Source organism: Triturus cristatus, chromosome 5_2, assembly GCF_964204655.1.
Source record: "Triturus cristatus chromosome 5_2, aTriCri1.1, whole genome shotgun sequence".
Classification (NCBI taxonomy): domain Eukaryota; kingdom Metazoa; phylum Chordata; class Amphibia; order Caudata; family Salamandridae; genus Triturus; species Triturus cristatus.
In genome coordinates this window covers 1018590768-1018604352 of record NC_140588.1, presented here as the reverse complement: position 1 = coordinate 1018604352, position 13585 = coordinate 1018590768, and the positions used below count along the sequence as shown (strand labels likewise).

Here is a 13585-nt window from a genome sequence, read left to right as displayed (position 1 = left end):
GGTGCACCCCATGAGCAAGGAGAAATGTATCCACACAATTCACCTGTCATGCCATACCAGACCCTCGCTGCCAGCTTTATGTTCAAGGAGTGCAGGAAGTTTTTCTAATGCCAGCTCCACCCATAAATCCAGAATCGTAAACCAGAGCTTTGTTTTGTTGACTCAACCAAAGGCGGTTGACAGATCCATAAAGGCCAGGTACAGTGGACAGCGCTTTGCAATGGTGTATTTGCTAATGAACCATTTCAAGTTTAAGAACTGGTCCACTGTACTCAACGCCTGGCGAAACCCAAATTGATTAGAGTTGAGAAACCAGGACGATGTAACCAGGAACAAGTTAGAGCGGTTTAATTGAGACAATAGGAGTCAGACAAACCAAACACACAGAGTACCTTGATGTTGAGGCCAAGAGGGGTGGCCCAGCCTACTCTGGGCTCCGACTCTTGTGGAGGGGTGGGCCAACCCCTTGCACGGCAGGGTTGAAGGTCCCGCTTTATAGCACCAGGGTCTTCTGCGACCACGCCTCTACTCAGCTAGCGGTTTCCTGGGACAGATTGTCCCTTCCAAAGGATGTGCGCGTCCCCCATAGCGGTGGTGACTGTCGCGCTTTGTAGTGACAGGGGGCTTCTGTGACCACGGCCCCTCCTCAGTCAGCAGACTCCTGTGACAGATAGTTCCTTCCAAAGGATGGTCGCATCCTCACTCAAATATTCATATCCATAACCTCTCCCTACCCCAATAACATGCTAATCACCTCCCTCCCGATGTACCGGAGTAATGCCTGATGGTGCTGCAGGTGTTGCCCTGTGGTTTGGCTAACACCCATTAGTAAGTGGTATAGTAAGAAGGATAGGAATAGGTCATAGCTGCTGTATATCCCTGCCTCCTCTACTAGTCCGCAGAGAAGGGTGGAGTATTTAGAGATCTTTGCATGAGCAAGATGTGGTGTTCGGCAAGGCTATTGCTTAGGCCAAGACGCTTGCTTTTTGAGGTCTCGCCTGCGTTACAGCGCATGCGCTGCTTCGCCATGGTGAGATCTATTGTTGTTGTTTTTGTGTCCGGCTTCTCTGGAAGCGGGGTTGTTGTCCGCCCTGTCTCTATTAGGCCCCGCCCACCCTGACTGATCTTTTGCTTAGACTTGCTCGCGCTTTCCAGGGTCCGCTGGCGCCCGACCCCCACCTTAGGCGGGGACGGGAGCAGGTGGCTGCGGATGCCCAGGGGTTAAACCCATCTAACGAGCACCGAGAGGGATCTGGACCCGGGCATGATCAGACAGCAGGCCCCCATAGCTCCGGAGCCTGTGACAGCATGCCTCCCTCCTGACGAACACGCGCAGTCTGCACTTTCATCCACCTTCTCCCTTGGCGACAGAAGATGCGTGAGGCTCTGGGTGGAGGGAGTGCAGGCGCCCCGCTCAGCCTGGTGTTTGCGCCTTGACGCAGCAGGCGGAATACCCTTCGTACTGCCTCCCGAAGGCCACAGTCATCTTGGTCCGGGTCTAGGTGGCCGCCATCTTTGTCCTGAAACACTTTTTGGGGGAAGCTGCCTCTTCTGCGTCATCCCCGGCACTGAGCGCTCTCTGCCCTGGCGGTTCTGCCTCATGCTTAAAGAGGAGAGGGGGAGGGTGGGGGATCACGGGCAAACACATGTCAGCTGCCTCATCATGCCAGCGTTTCCTTGAACTCCCCCCATTTACATAGTGCGGTGGAACAGCGAGGAACAGAGCGGGTCCCCCAGCATGCACTAATGGAGTGCGGTGAAGTGCAGCGACCGGGATGGTGGGCAACTCCTGTCTTCATTAAAACCCCAACGCAGACCAGGAAACTATGTGCTGGCGCATTTTATTCACGCTCAGGTGCTTCAGCTATACCTCTTAGCACCCGCAATTTCAGGGTGCCTCTGACCACCACCGTCCCTAAAAAGCGATGACTAAAGCAACGGGATGTGCAGATGAACCAGCCTTGGACCTTGGGAGCATGCAGTCACCCACTCAAACATCTGCAACATTTCCCATACAAAAACCTGCATTTGTGCTCTTATTTCCCTTCTGCAGCACGCGTGCCACAAAAGGGGAAGATTTCTAGAAGTTCTTGTGTTTTGTGGTACCATTATCAGGGTTACCACTGAACCCGTCGTTACTCCCTCATGTTGTTTTTTTCTGAGCGCCTTTCCCTCCTATAAGTTAGGAGTTCACTTTTCCAACAACCGGTTACTGGTGTATTTCCCTGCTGCAGCCCAGGTCTCTGGTGCCCCTTGGTGTTAGCGTTTTGAAGCCCAGCATAACAAAGAAAAAAACGCGCGCACCGCACCGATACGGAAAGATGAATCTGCAGTCTTAAGGCAGCTGAATAATACACTCCGTTTCAGAGCGGAGCGGCACTTGGCCAGTGTTCGTGGGCTGGTCCAGTGGATGCCTCTGAGGCCAGCCGCGGAGGCATGCGAGGCACGGCTGGCTAATAGTCGCATGGTGGGTGTTAAAAGGCGTGCGCAGCTTCACAAGTCTCCATCCGCTGCCTTTACAGGTTTAAAGAGCAGCGGGGGCAGCCCGTTACTTCTGCGAGCGGTTCCTCTGGTCCCTGACTCTAATGATGGGAAGGGATTAAGCTCTGGCTGCAAAACGTCTGATGAATTAGGAGAACCCGCGGAAGATCTCTAAGCGGCGCTGGCAGATGGTGCACCCAAAGGTTTCCCTTTCATTTCCCCGCATTGCTTTTTAGGTCTCGCCTGCGTTACTGTGGCATTTTATTTCACCTTTGTTATATTTGGGCAGTGCTATATACTTTTTCCTATGTTGCACGACAAGGAGCTAGTTTAGTTTACTAACAATCTACCCTTTTCCATCGGGAATGGCCTGGTGGCTATGTACAGTATTGTTGAGTCTCCCTATCTACACACATGAGGCACACTGCTTTTCCCATAATTACTTCCCGGGTTAAATATCACTTTTCATGTTAAATTAATCCTTCGAATGCTTGTTCCAAAAAACACTGTCACTGCTTTCTTTCGTTTAATATGATGCCCGTGATTTACGCGCTCTTGCGGTCTAGTGCGATCTTTTCAAATGGAAGAATCTTGCAAATAGGTTACTCTCTTATATCTAGATTCCGAAACCAATTGCCAAAACACCATCCGTGGGATTTATGCAAAACTTCAACTTAATTAGCCGTGCGTATGTTGACATAGCATCACGAAGTTACGAGATGGGAAACGTCAGTCGCTGGATGGATAGTCTCTGATCACAAAGCCAGCTGACGTTGACAAGCCGCCATGTTATCGATTCCTTGTTTTCCTCTTCGACAGCACGCACTCTGCAGCTCTTAGGTGTGCTGTGTGTGTGTTTTTTTTCTCTAAACAGCTCGGTAAAAGTTTAAGTTGCATGTGGATTAAACATGGAATACTCAAAATGCCGGAGTAGTGGAAGTGACATCATGCACCCTTTGACCCATAATGACATCACAGTGATAGCCTTTTATCCCTACTCTTAGGTTTACAGACCCTTTCTAGTTGCTGAGATACTAGGGAGAGGGTAAGGAGTGGAAAACAATGAGAATGAAGCTGGTTCTTAAAGCTCTGTTTACTTTACATTCTTTCTGCTGCCTTCATGACCCTGAGTCCAAGGGAAGTAAGGGCACAATTCAATTACCATGGCACCTTCTGAATGAAACCCGTTTCTCAATCTGAGATCCAGGCAAAATGAAGGATCCGACGTCACAATATCAACCTATGATCAATCAGTCACAGCAATCTTGAAGACATCAACATGACCGAAAAGCTGCCCAATCTGCCAGAAACCCCAGAATTAAAACATGCCTTGATAAACTGCTGATCTGCAACTGCAAGTACTGCCACTCTCTCAATGTTACCGTGTAATAGAGATGCTGACCATCTTACTCTCACCAAACCTTGGTTCAATGTTATGTTTCCAGATACCGACCAATTATTGGCACTACGGGAAGGTTACAGGATTCTGCGAGGAGGCAGCGGAGTTCATTTAGGGAACAGAGTCACGCTAGTCTAAAAAGAGGCCTTCAGTGGCATCAAAATTTAATGTTTCTATTACCCGTTGTTTGCATAGGCGATTTCACTGCCTGACAGCACAGCGGGGGTCGCGTGTGATCGCTTCGGGGCCTCACCACTTACTTAAAGTGGTGCTCAGAAGTCCGTGTGCTTGTTGTGTGAGGAGCAGTCAGGTCACGTCAGGAAACAAGCATTTGCAATGCAATAGGTCTCACATTTACGCAAGTTTGAGCTATTGGCATTGTAAATGTCATTGCCTTTTATTTACATAAATAAAAGGCATTGTCATTTACAATGCTAATGGTTTAAACTCTTGCAAATGCGAGACCTATTGCATTGCAAATGCTTGTTCACATCATGATGGTAGGAGGAAACAGGGCATGCTTTAGCGCTGGTGGCGCCTGGTGCGACAAACACGTTTGGTGCCCCCACGTCACATGACTGCCTCCTCAGATTCTCTCACTACCACCTGCAGTAGTGCCCCTCATCTCTCCTATCATACGATATTGCTAAAAACAGCGCCCCCCTGAGGTCACAGCATCCCCCTCTACAGGTCAGCTCCCAGTGCGGCTGCCCCAGTCGCACTGCCCTAAAGCCGGCCCTGGGAGAAGAGCTATCACTGTGCCAATCTCCTATGAGCAATGTGCATGAGAGTTATTGGCTAAGCTTATGTCCTTGGTTAAGCGTGCAGCTCATTTCATTTTCTTGAGACAAAACCTTGAAATCTGGTTTGAAAGTGCTACTAGTAGTAAACATAGTCAAATGTTTGATCTATTTATGTGTTTGCTTAATACTTTTTCTGCAGCTAGAACTCGGTGCGAACCATGACCGCAGTGGAAAAGCTGATGGAGTTGTAATTCAAGACATCACAGACTCCACACGCAGTCCTATTCAGTTGGTGCATTCTCCGGCTAAGGGTTCGGAAGCTTGTTCAAGTACAGAGTAAGAATGACCTATCATTCATCATAAATAAATTGTTTCCTGTTTGATTGATGGTATTTTGATTTCTGAAAGCCTTCATCAGCACTCCTCAAATTTAGCCGGCTCCTAATAAATTGACCTTTTCGTTTCCAGTAACCATGTCCCAACTCCGTGAGCCCTCATATGTTAATGTTTTGATCAAAATTGCTGAAGCAGTGTACAGATTAGAATATATTTTTACTCCAATTCTTCCCAGTGAACATATCAGTGATCAAATGTCTCTGCTGTGGCCAGCCTCACTGAGGTTTGGGGCTTCACTTCAGGCTCATCCCTGCCAGCAGCGTATTACCAGTGGACTGAGTTCACATAGAAGAATCAATCAAAAATAAAAACGGACAGAGTTACGCCGTATGTCCAAGTTGTGTAGAGACCATTTACTGCAACACACTTCCTCTGAGTGATCCCAGATGGCAGTGCTCTACCTTGTTGAAAGCCTCCCGCGTCCATGCTATCTTGGCTTTAGTTGTCATCCCAAGACCACCTTCAGAAGGCCAAGATGCTCTTTTGAAATCGTTTTTAGCCAGGCCTATCTGCACAGGAAAAACACCTTTGGTCTTAACGAAGGCCTGGTGGTGAATCAGCAGTGTTTGCTGCTCTGCTTCCTACTGCAATTAAATTTGAATATATGGCACTCTTGGGCATAGTTTATGAGCAAGAAAGGATTAGTGGTCTAAATTCAGCAGATGATTATGATATCTTGTATGAGTGAGAGACCTTTGTTTGCATCTTTTTACCAAAGGCTTCCAGGCATTAAGTTGCCACCTCTGTTAGGGAGATATACTAACCCTTCATGGAAGTGGCAATTGATACAATATACTGTAAAGAAAGGATTCAGATAAAAAAAACACTGAGATCTTTTTATTTTATTTCTTGCTCTATTGTGTCTATTGTACAGTCCAGCGCCATTGGAGCAGGATAGTAGCTTCACAGCACTTAAAATACAAATCTTTATTATCCACAGACTGAGTGACCACTTGCATTATAAGTATTCTAAATTCTTATAATTGTGGACTCTAGATTTATGAACAGGGACATATTCAGTGCGGGAGACAAGGCTACAACTGAAGCATAGCCTGAATTCTATGTCAGGACTGGAGTTGAGGATTATGCTCTTCTTTCTTCTCTTTAATGATCGCAGCCATTCAAAGTTAAACAAATAAAACCTCTATTCCCATGAACCATAGGGAATAACAACACAAAACAATAGAGTATCCATGGGTAGACAGTCCCCCTCCAATGCACTAATCACAGGGCTCCTGGGTATGTAGTCCTCTGTTACTCTCCATTCCCCCTCTTTCTTCGCTGCTTGCAGCCAGGTAATTGCTTTGTTTTTCCTCTCCTCATAACTTGTGGAATTTGTGCTGTTTTGTGCCATATTATGCGATAATAGTATTGTCCCTGACTCGCGGTAGCGTGCTCGCGTGCTCCACTTTATTCGAAGTGCTGTTGTGCCCGTTTGATGTTTTCTGTGGTGAATTCATGGTTAACTGGGTTACGCGGCGCCCCGCCATTTTGGTGCATATTTCCTTTCACAGTGTTCGGGTCTGAAGAGTTTTGTTCGTCTAGCGAGGTAACCGCTACTCCGTTCCCCGCGCAGAGCCATGGGAGCGCTCTCACTCCTTACCGTGGTGCCGGCTCGCGGCGCTCCCTCGCGTATCTCAGCCGGAGACTCATCGCCGATAAGAGCCGTTGTCTGCCACTACGCATGAGTGGTCTCTTCCTGCTGTGAGGCTTTGTTTTTCTTCTCTTCACAGCCCCGTGAACGCTTGCGCACCGTCGTGAGTCTGTACCTGCCGTTAGGCAGAGTTTATCTCAGTGTTTTTTACTGCCTTGGGGGTCAGTATTGCATTAGGCCTTACAGACATGCTCTCCAGCAGAGTCTGTATTGTGACATTGCTTTATTGGCAGGCTGCCCTCTGTTAACACTGCACGGGGGCTCATTGTCCCAGGGTTTCTGCCCAAGTTTTCACATACGCACTGCCCGCACCTGATTTAGGCTGACACCCAACCCCCCCCGTATTGCGAGGTCACCCCTCTATACGATTACCCACTTACCTGTGTGACGCTCCGTCTTCCTGATAGGATGGAAGCCTATAATGAAGAGCCCTACCAGGATGATCAGTGGATGGAGGATCCCCTCTCTTCCCTTCAATGGGATGAGGACTTTTATGATGCTGTGGATGAATCAATACACAAGGCGGTAGAGCAAGCCATGGTGCCCCTAGACGACCGCCTGTCTCGCAGAATTGAGCAGGCTTGTGAGAGACTGGCCAAGCCTGCGCATGCCCTCCTCGCCCGGCACCACTCCTGCCGATTCTCAGCCCCCACCCGCTAAACGTCCTAGAGATTCCGGGGTGGACGCTTTCGATCGCCTTAAGCGGGTGTTTTTAGCGAGCAATCCCAAACCAGTGACACCTACTTCACCAAGGGATGCTGACGGCGACGTGGACGATGATGCTGGCCCGTCCCTGGCGCCCGGCCCATCCGGACCCCGCTACCGACGCTCAGAATCTTTGTGCGGATATGCTAGATCCCGATGACGTCCTACACCCCCGTTCCTCCAACTGGGACCCCTCCGAGAAAGTGGCCCAGTACGTCGCCGGCAGATTGCGCCGGCCGTTAGAGGCCACAGCCAGAAACTGTCTCAGGCCGGAATGCCCCCGACCTTCCCTGGCAGGGAAGGTGGCGGCTACCCCGGAAATTGACCCCCCGTATGGCGACGTTAATCCCAAAGTTTAAGGGCCCCAAGAGGGGTATTGACAGGTCCTGGTGCGCTTGTCAGGACAAGCTCCTCGACGCCCTGGGCCCCATTACGAAAATACTAAATATGGCTGAGGAGGCTAAACTGTCGGGCTCCCTGATTTCCCCCGACAACCTCTCAGCCTGGGCCCAGCGCGTGGTGGTTTTCTTAGGAAACGCCAATTGTGCGCTTTCCACGGAAAGGCATCGGAGCTTGTTATTCAAAGTGGACCCCAAACTTGGAGACTTTGCTGACTCGGAGGCCGGCCCCGTAGCTCATGGCGGTCTCTTTGGAGAGTCCTTTATCAAAGAGCTGGGGAGATTCGTAAATATGTTTACATCCTTAGACAGGGCCCAGTCTTCCATACGGAAGGTCTTCCGCCCTCGGGTTTTCCAGGGGCCGCTCGTCCGGCCATCCAAATCAAGGCAGAGGGCAAGGCTCCGGTAACGGCAACTACCAGGACCAGGCACGATCCGGAAATTTCTATCCGACCAGAGGACGTCGAGGGAAAAGCAGAGGAGGCCGAGGCGGTGGAGCCTCCAATTCTTCTGGTGAGTATTCTCACTTCTAAAAGTGGGGGGCCGTTTGGCGCGTTTTATCCAGGCCTGGACTTCTGTCACAGGGGACGCCTGGGTGTTGCAAACCGTCCAGGGGTTTCATATAGAGTTCCGCGGGCCCTCGCAACCGGTCCTTCCGCGCCCCCATTTCCTTCTCGACCGCCGACTCGGCGCTTGTCGATCAAGAGGTCTGTTCGTTGCTCGACAAGGAAGCGATCGTGGAGGCGCTCCCACACCCCCGGGGTTTTCTCAGCAATTTGATCTTGGTGGACAAGTCAGACTGGACAAAGCGACCGGTCATAAACCTTCGGGAGTTCAATGGGCGGCTTGTGTCTCGCCACTTCTAGATGGAAGGAATCCATCTATTGCGCGGCCTCCTCAGACCCAACGATTGGATGGCGCGCCTCGACCTCAAGGACTCATATCTTACGATACCCATTTTCCCTCCTCATTCGGTTCCTGCAGTTCCCCTGGCGGGACAAGGTGTATGAGTTCACCACCCTTCCGTTCGGTCTTTCCTCCGCCCCTTGGTGTTTCACCAAGGTTCTTCGGCTGGTGATCGAACGCCTGAGGGTGTCCGGTATGGATCTGATCGTATACCTGGACGACATCCTGCTCATGACGCAGTGACCCCAGGCCTTATCGTGTCAGCTTCAGTTGGTGATCACCCTCCTTCAGAGCTTGGGCTTCATTATCAACAAAGGAAAACCCACTCTTGTTCCTGCTCAGAGGGTGGTGTTCGTGATCGACTCGGTGGCATCCACACTAAGCCTCCCGTCTCGGAAAATGACGAAGATACGTTCGAAATCAAGAGAACCCTTACTCAATCCCGCCTGTCTCTGCGTCAACTTGCCCGGATAGTGGGTCTTCTCCAAAAGTTTAAGGACCCCAAGAGGGGTATTGACAGGTCCAGGCGATCTTTCCGGGCCCGGTGCATTACAGGGCCCTCCAGCGACTCAAGGCCCGCCACCTTCGCAGGGCTCTTTCCTACTCTCAGAAGGTCACCCTCTCGGCTGAGGCCAGGGAGGAGCTCCAGTGGTGGCTTGCCAATATGGAAGCCTGGAATGGGTGGGCGATCTTCGATTCCGTGCCCGATATCGTTATCAAGTCCGACGCCAGCAGGTCTGGCTGGGGCGCGAGGTGTGGAGAGTTCATTACAGGAGGTGTGTGATCACCGCAGGAGCAGCTGATCCACATCAACTCTTTGGTGCTCTTAGCGGGCCTCTTCGTGGGCAGGTGCTGAACCAAGGATTCGGTCCAGTCCTGCGTTCTCCTCAAGATGGACAACATATCGGCAGTCCGGTACATCAACCATCTAGGGGGTATGCGCTCACGGGCTCTGTCCAACCTGGCAGCGAAATTCTGGCAGTTCTGCCTGGATCACCACGTCTCGTTGACGCAGAGTACCTCCCGGGTCAAGACAACTAGGTGGCGTATTTTCACTCGAGGCATTTACAGGATGTGAGCCTGTGGAAACTCCACCCGGGTGTGTTCGCGGACCTCCAGAACATCTGGGGTCCGTTTTCGGTGGACCTCTTTGCCTCCCGTTTGGATTTCCAGCTTGCCCGGTTCTTCAGCTGGAGGCCGGATCCTCTGGCGACCAGCACGGATGCATACCCTGCAGAACTGGAGGGAGGAAGCGGGTTACGCCTTTCCCCCATTCGCCATGCTGACGAGGGTCTCGGCCCAGGTGCGTTGCCAGAGGGCGGATGTGCTACTGATCTTGCCAATTTGGAGATCTCAAGCGTGGTTTCCAGTGCTTCTGGAACTTTCGTGGGATTTTCCAATCCTGCTCCCCGCTTCCCGACTCTTCTCCTCAATCCCGACAGAGTTCCTCATCGCTCAGGGATCCCTTGCCCTGATGGCGCGACGGATTACTGGGGACGATGGGCGGTCCCAGGCCTTTCTGGAGCAGCTGAGAAGTTCATGTCTAAGGCCTGGGCCAATAGTACAGTCAAGCGGTACCGGTCCACTTGGAGACGATGGGTTCGTTGGTGTGTGCGACGGGGCCTTAATCCCGTGGCAACAGATGTGACTTCGATCCTAAATTTTTTGGCCACCTTGGTGGAGGACGTATTGGCCTATAGAACCATTAATACCTTTTGGTCAGCCATCTCTGCTGGTCATTCCATGGTAGATGGCTCCCCGGTGGGCGAGCATCCTCTAGTTTGATGCCTCCTTTGGGGCATTCGCCTCTCGCTGCCACCAGAACCTCGCTATTCCCAGTTGTGGGATGTCAATCAGGTCTTGAACCTGTTCCTGTCGTGGCAACCAAACAGTTTCCTGTCCAGGAAGGAACTTTCAGCCAAGCTGGCCATGCTCTTTTTGCCTTATATCGTGCAGGCGAGTTTCGGATGTCCGGGTACTGGTCGTCTCTGGCAGGATCTTCTCCCCCCTCCGGGGTCACCTTCACGGTCCGGAGGCGGACGAAGTGCGGGACAACTTCTATTTCTTACCTGGCCTTTCCGGATTCTCCTAAACTCTGCGTGGTGTCTTGCCTCAAGGCTTACGAGAAAATGTCGGAAGAATTCCTTCCTCCAGGGGAGCGACAGTTGCTCATCGCCCTCAAGAAACCCCATAAGGCAGTCTCCTCCCCCCCACCATAGCCCGGTGGGTGATGCAGGAGACTGGAATTAACCTCCGGGCCTTTGGTGCCCATTCTACTAGGGGGGCCATGGCCTCTATAGCATTTGCCCTGGGAATTCATCTGGAAGACCTTCTCAATGCAGCACAATGATCTTCGGACTCCACCTTTTAACGGTTTTATTTCAAGCCGGTGCTAGATATGGCACACTTGGTGGTTAGCAATCTTTAAACGAGCATAATCCTCGCCTCCAGTCCTGACATAGAATGAACAATTTCCTAGCTAATGTAACGGAAAGTTTAAATTATATTAAGGACTCGGAGGTGAGGATTAATCCCACCCAGGGTACCAGTTTGATTGTTACCTTCCCGCCCTCGTACTGGGGTAAGTAACTGGTTTTCAGGCTTCTTGGAGTTCTCTTGAGTGAGCATTTTGTATATTATGGGGTCTTCTCTCCCCTGTAGGGTTAAACCTTAGCCACTACAATCGATTATAATGTGCCGTATTTCTACAGGCGCTTTGGCAAACAAGATTCGTGAGGATCTGGGACTGGCTGACCTAGAGCGACAAAAGAGGGGAATGGAGAGTAACAGAGGACTACATACTCCCAGTAGCCCTGTAATTGGTACATTGGAGGGGGCCTGTCTATCCATGGATACTCTGTTGTTTTGTGTTGTTATTCCCTATGGTTCATGGGAATAGTAGTTTTATTTGTTTAACTTTGAATGGCTGCGATCGTTAAAGTGAAGAAAGAAGAGCATAATCCTCATCTCCGAGTCTTTAATAGAATTGAAACTTTCCGTTATGTTAGCTAGGAAATTTTTCATTCTCCCGCATTATTCTGGATAATCGGTAGACAGTGCTTAAAAGAACTTGGCCTCCACCGATGAGCACTGCATGGTCTGATGCAGATCTTCATGCATCAGTCGGTGACCTCATGATGCAACGGGGTGGTTGAAGCTACCACGGGTCCTCAGCTTCAGGTTACCCAAGTAGTGCCTTTCTATGAGAATAGACTCTGGGGTTAGATCCCCCTGGAGCATTTTCTATCAGTAGCGGCCGTGCAGGAACCTATTTAAGTGGAACTGGAGTGGTTCATAGTAGTGCCAGAGGTGTTGCTAAAGACAGCAGATCCAGTGGCTAAGGGAGCTGGCTACGGACTGAGCCTTCAACAGACACACTGGAAGCGGACTTGTACATTGGAAATTGGGTTTGGGAGACCGTAGCTTCCCATGTGACTATCAGCATTGCACTTAGAGCATGAGGAAAAAAATCTGAACTGAGAATAAATTATGGCATATAACAATTCCAGTGCTCGCCCCTGAGGGGAGCCGGGTGAGGTGAGGTAACCAAGGCCGAACTGGGTAGCCAAAAGCAGCCCGGGCAAAAATGCTCAAATAAACCCCACTTCATTCATCCCATCCGCAGCCCCTCCCTTTCCATCCATCTATTCTTTCTCCCCCTTATACTTTTTCTTTCATACTCTAATTGCTTTCTCTCTGCCTGCCCCCCTCCATTCCTCTCTTACTTTCTTGAAGCCTCCTTATGACTTCTTCAATTAACCTCCGAGGAAAGTGACAGGACCCAGGAACGACCCTGAACATTCAAAACCAGCCTACAGGGGCTCCAGCCTTCTTGGGAATACCCAGTGGAATGAAAGGTCTGTTCAGCCCAGAGGTAACTCAAGATATAGATACTCCTGATCTGTGGATCAGAGGCGTCACACCTGTTCATCATGGACTTCGCTTTTCCTCCGAGTAGGCCAACCAAGAAAAAACTTTGTCCTTGATATTTTGAGTGGTGGACTATGAGGACCAGCTGAAATCTTGAAGGTGCCTTAATCTTGAGCTGCCCCAATTTTTAACTGCCCTTGACTCTACGGTGAGGGTCTGGCCTTACAAGAAGTGGATTGAGAGGGAAAATGGTACTGTCAAAGTTTTTTTAAAATTTTGTTTTTTTAATTCTTTTTATTAACATACATCGTTATATTATATACAATGCAGAGGAATTAGAAACAAATTATAGTACAGTTCGGGATGTCATTAATGAACAATCATCAATTTCAGAACGCCATGAGGGATCATTATGGGGTGGAAGAGTCGTCCTGGTCAATACAAAGTGGAGGGTTGCAAATATTTCTTCTGTAGGAGTTCCAGGGGTCCCATACAGTGGACCATTTTTTGGGGCAACCGCGAGTTGTAAAGACTGTTTGTTTTTTCCCTAAACATGCACCAGTCTAGGTCTTCTTTCCAAGCATTTACCTTGGGCGCCTGTGTTGCTCCCCAACTTTGTGCTATGTTTTGTTTGGCCAGCATGTACCCTAGGGTGGCCCATTGTGTGTGGTGTCTATTTAAGTCTGTAGGCTCCCATATGTTTAGGAGGCATCTTCTTGCTTCTGGAAGTAATGTAGTTCTGAGGACTTTGTTTAGTACTTCATGGAACTTGCGCCAATATAGGTGTATGTATTCGGGAATGAGGCTTGTCGGAGTGTTTGATGTAGTTGCTGATCTCATACTTGTGAATGTCAAGGGAGATGCGGTTAACTTTCAGGTGTCTAATGCTTTGCGTCTTGTCCAAGAGGAAGAGAAACTCAGAATTACCGAAAATTATTGCAGATGCTTATAAATACCATTGGCGCAATAGTTTGGGTTTTAAGCCCTTTGCTAAAATACAGGTACAACAGCAAACTCAGACGGCACAGTCTAA

At 49.9% G+C, this 13585-nt stretch overlaps 1 protein-coding gene across 2 annotated transcripts in view; it reads left to right on the top strand.

Annotated features, from left to right (window-relative positions):
• LOC146829602 (heat shock factor protein 3-like) overlaps nt 1-13585 on the top strand; it is a 370027-nt gene that overhangs the window by 182979 nt on the left and 173463 nt on the right. For both annotated transcript variants that reach the window (XM_085608309.1, XM_085608307.1), the window contains exon 8: nt 4823-4959. In XM_085608309.1, coding sequence (XP_085464435.1) covers nt 4823-4959 — 137 coding nt within the window. The remainder of the gene's footprint in view (nt 1-4822; nt 4960-13585) is intronic.